The 2500-nt window shown below is 36.0% G+C and overlaps 1 protein-coding gene across 7 annotated transcripts in view; it reads left to right on the forward strand.

Moving 5' to 3' along the window:
• Window positions 1-2500, forward strand: part of Nap1 (Nucleosome assembly protein 1) — a 34169-nt gene that overhangs the window by 25320 nt on the left and 6349 nt on the right. For all 7 annotated transcript variants that reach the window (XM_086555785.1, XM_086555786.1, XM_043016591.2 and 4 more), the window contains exon 2: window positions 1069-1279. In XM_086555785.1, the coding sequence (XP_086411911.1) occupies window positions 1091-1279 (189 nt within the window). In that variant the 5' untranslated portion in view covers window positions 1069-1090. The remainder of the gene's footprint in view (window positions 1-1068; window positions 1280-2500) is intronic.

Here is a 2500-nt window from a genome sequence, read left to right on the forward strand (position 1 = left end):
ACTTCATGTTGCAAGTACTTTATTGCAAGGGCTTCATCCACCTCGTGTCTTTGCTGGTAATGGGTTGGGTGTGGAAGGGATTTTGCTAGCATGTCTGAGACATATGGTGGCTTACATGGCTTTGGTGGGATAATGTGTTTTTTTATTGCTGGGATAATTTTGGAATGAGTTTTGTGCTGTTACTGATAGGTATTAGGTTTGAGTGTTGTAAATAACTATTGGTGTTATTTATTAAGTTGTAAATAGGGCTTTCAGTTTACATATACATGTCTGGCAGGCAGTTAGTCATATAAAATGATTATGTAATTATAGGACAATCCTAGTTAGGTTTGCCTTTATTTTACATGTAGAGCAATGTTTGATTGCTACTGTACACATGTTCATTCATATGAGTTCTTACTGGTATAGGAAATGTTGAGAATTTTGATTATCTAATTGCATAGAATTAAACTGGATTCAAATAAGTGCAGTTTTTATAAAGTTTGACACTACTGTGAATATTTGCATTATATTTCTTAAGTAACTTTAATGCCAAATGCATCTTTAATATGTAATGGAGATGTTAGTGTATTAGTTTGGCTGGCACTTCCTGAGGTTTCTGGGTGGGGCTCAGCCTAACATGTGCACCCACCACCTTCCTACATGCAGTTTATTCTCTTTGCCTAACCACACGATGTCCATAACATTTTAGTTTTCTACAGTATTGTGGTAGATAAGGTTACACTAAGTGGTTTTCCTAAACTATGAGTACCTGATTCAAAGTATTGCACTATATATTCTGGTGTGATATTTGATACTCAGTTGTGTACCTTGTCTTTTGAAATTTGGCCATAAATGCCTTGCAATCTATCAAGATTCTTGGTATTAGTTTTAAGATATTGCAAGTAAGATATACAAACTTTCTTCACAAACTTGTAGGAAGTTTAGCAAGAGTGAAAAAAAGGTTCAATAGTGATTTGTCCCAAATTGTATTTTTGTATCTTAATGCTTCTTGAAGATATAGTGCAATGTAATGGCTTTGAACAATCAAAACTACATTGATGTTTAACACTCTTATTTATTTTTCAGCATTTGACCAAGCAGATTTACAATGGCTGACCCGGAGAAGGCAGTAGCAACATCGGCCACTGAGGAGGAGATGTCTGAGGAAGAGATGGAGGAGGAGGAGGGAGGAGAGCGTAAGGAGTTGGTAGACAAGCTCATGAAGGACCCTCAGGTGCTGGCTGCCCTCCAGACCAAACTTCGTCGTTTCCTTGGAACCCATTCTGGTTACATCAGTGTGAGTTGACATGCTTTGCTTATTGATAGCTATGGTACACAAGGGAGTTGGAAGTTCCGAGATACCACCTCGGGAGAGAATTTTAGCTTTTGCCTCATATCGTATATATGTACTGTTGCTATGAATGAGCCAAGATTTGACACTCAACACTGGACTTAACACAACTAATGAAGTGTGTTTTTGTGTTGATTCTAATTTCTTGTTTGAAAATTAGCCCACTAAAATGTACTGCGCTTTTTTCAATGACTGTACATAGACCATTGTATTAAGTTTAAAGAAGTGAAAACACTGCATAGATAATCTGACCAAAGTCAAGGTATACCTACATAAACCTTACTCTGCAAATCTGTGTACAAAGTGCCATAACCACCTGTTCCAGCAATATATGTATCACCACTATGTATAGTTCATGAAGTTAGAGCTTGTAGACCTCCCTAGCAATTTTATAAGAACTAGTTCAAACTGTCTTAACTGAATATACATGGAGGGGTTTTAGCTTTTGCTGATGCACAAAACTAACGTCATGACATTGTTAGATGCATTTCTGTTGCAGAGAAAAAGTGTTGGTAAATGAGTTGTCAATATACAATTTTGTTTGATGTATAAATACTCAGATGAGTGTCTTTGCACTTTATCCACATGCATGCATGAATATTGCGTACACACACACACACACACACACACACACACACACACACACACACACACACACACACACACACACACACACACACACACACACACACACACAATGTATGTAAAGGTATGTATGTACATAAGCATACAATGTTATCACTCATTCACACATGTATCCATGCATGCAAATGTATGATTATGCATATGTACATGTATATATTTGCATATATTATCTGGACATTATGACAGCACTACATAATGGAGTAAGAAAACACAACTGTTTCAGATAACAGCTAACAGTCTTATCCCATAGTAACTCAAAATATCAGACATATTAAACCCCTAATATGGTCATGTGGTTACCAAAGAACCTATTGTCCTAGCCAAAAAAAAGTCTACACAATTATTTTGGTATTTGCAGTTAGCATAAATAAACCACATATGCAGGCATGAATTTTACCATATAGTTTTACAACTGATGTGGGTAACATGTCTGGATTTAATGGTATTTTGTTATTAACAGTAATGATCAAAAACACAATAGCATGAAATTTGTAAACGGATTGTTTAAAATTTTGATTTGAA

Source organism: Penaeus japonicus, unplaced genomic scaffold, assembly GCF_977035675.1.
Source record: "Penaeus japonicus unplaced genomic scaffold, GWHDUDI00000001_assembly GWHDUDI00000031, whole genome shotgun sequence".
NCBI classification, from domain to species: domain Eukaryota; kingdom Metazoa; phylum Arthropoda; class Malacostraca; order Decapoda; family Penaeidae; genus Penaeus; species Penaeus japonicus.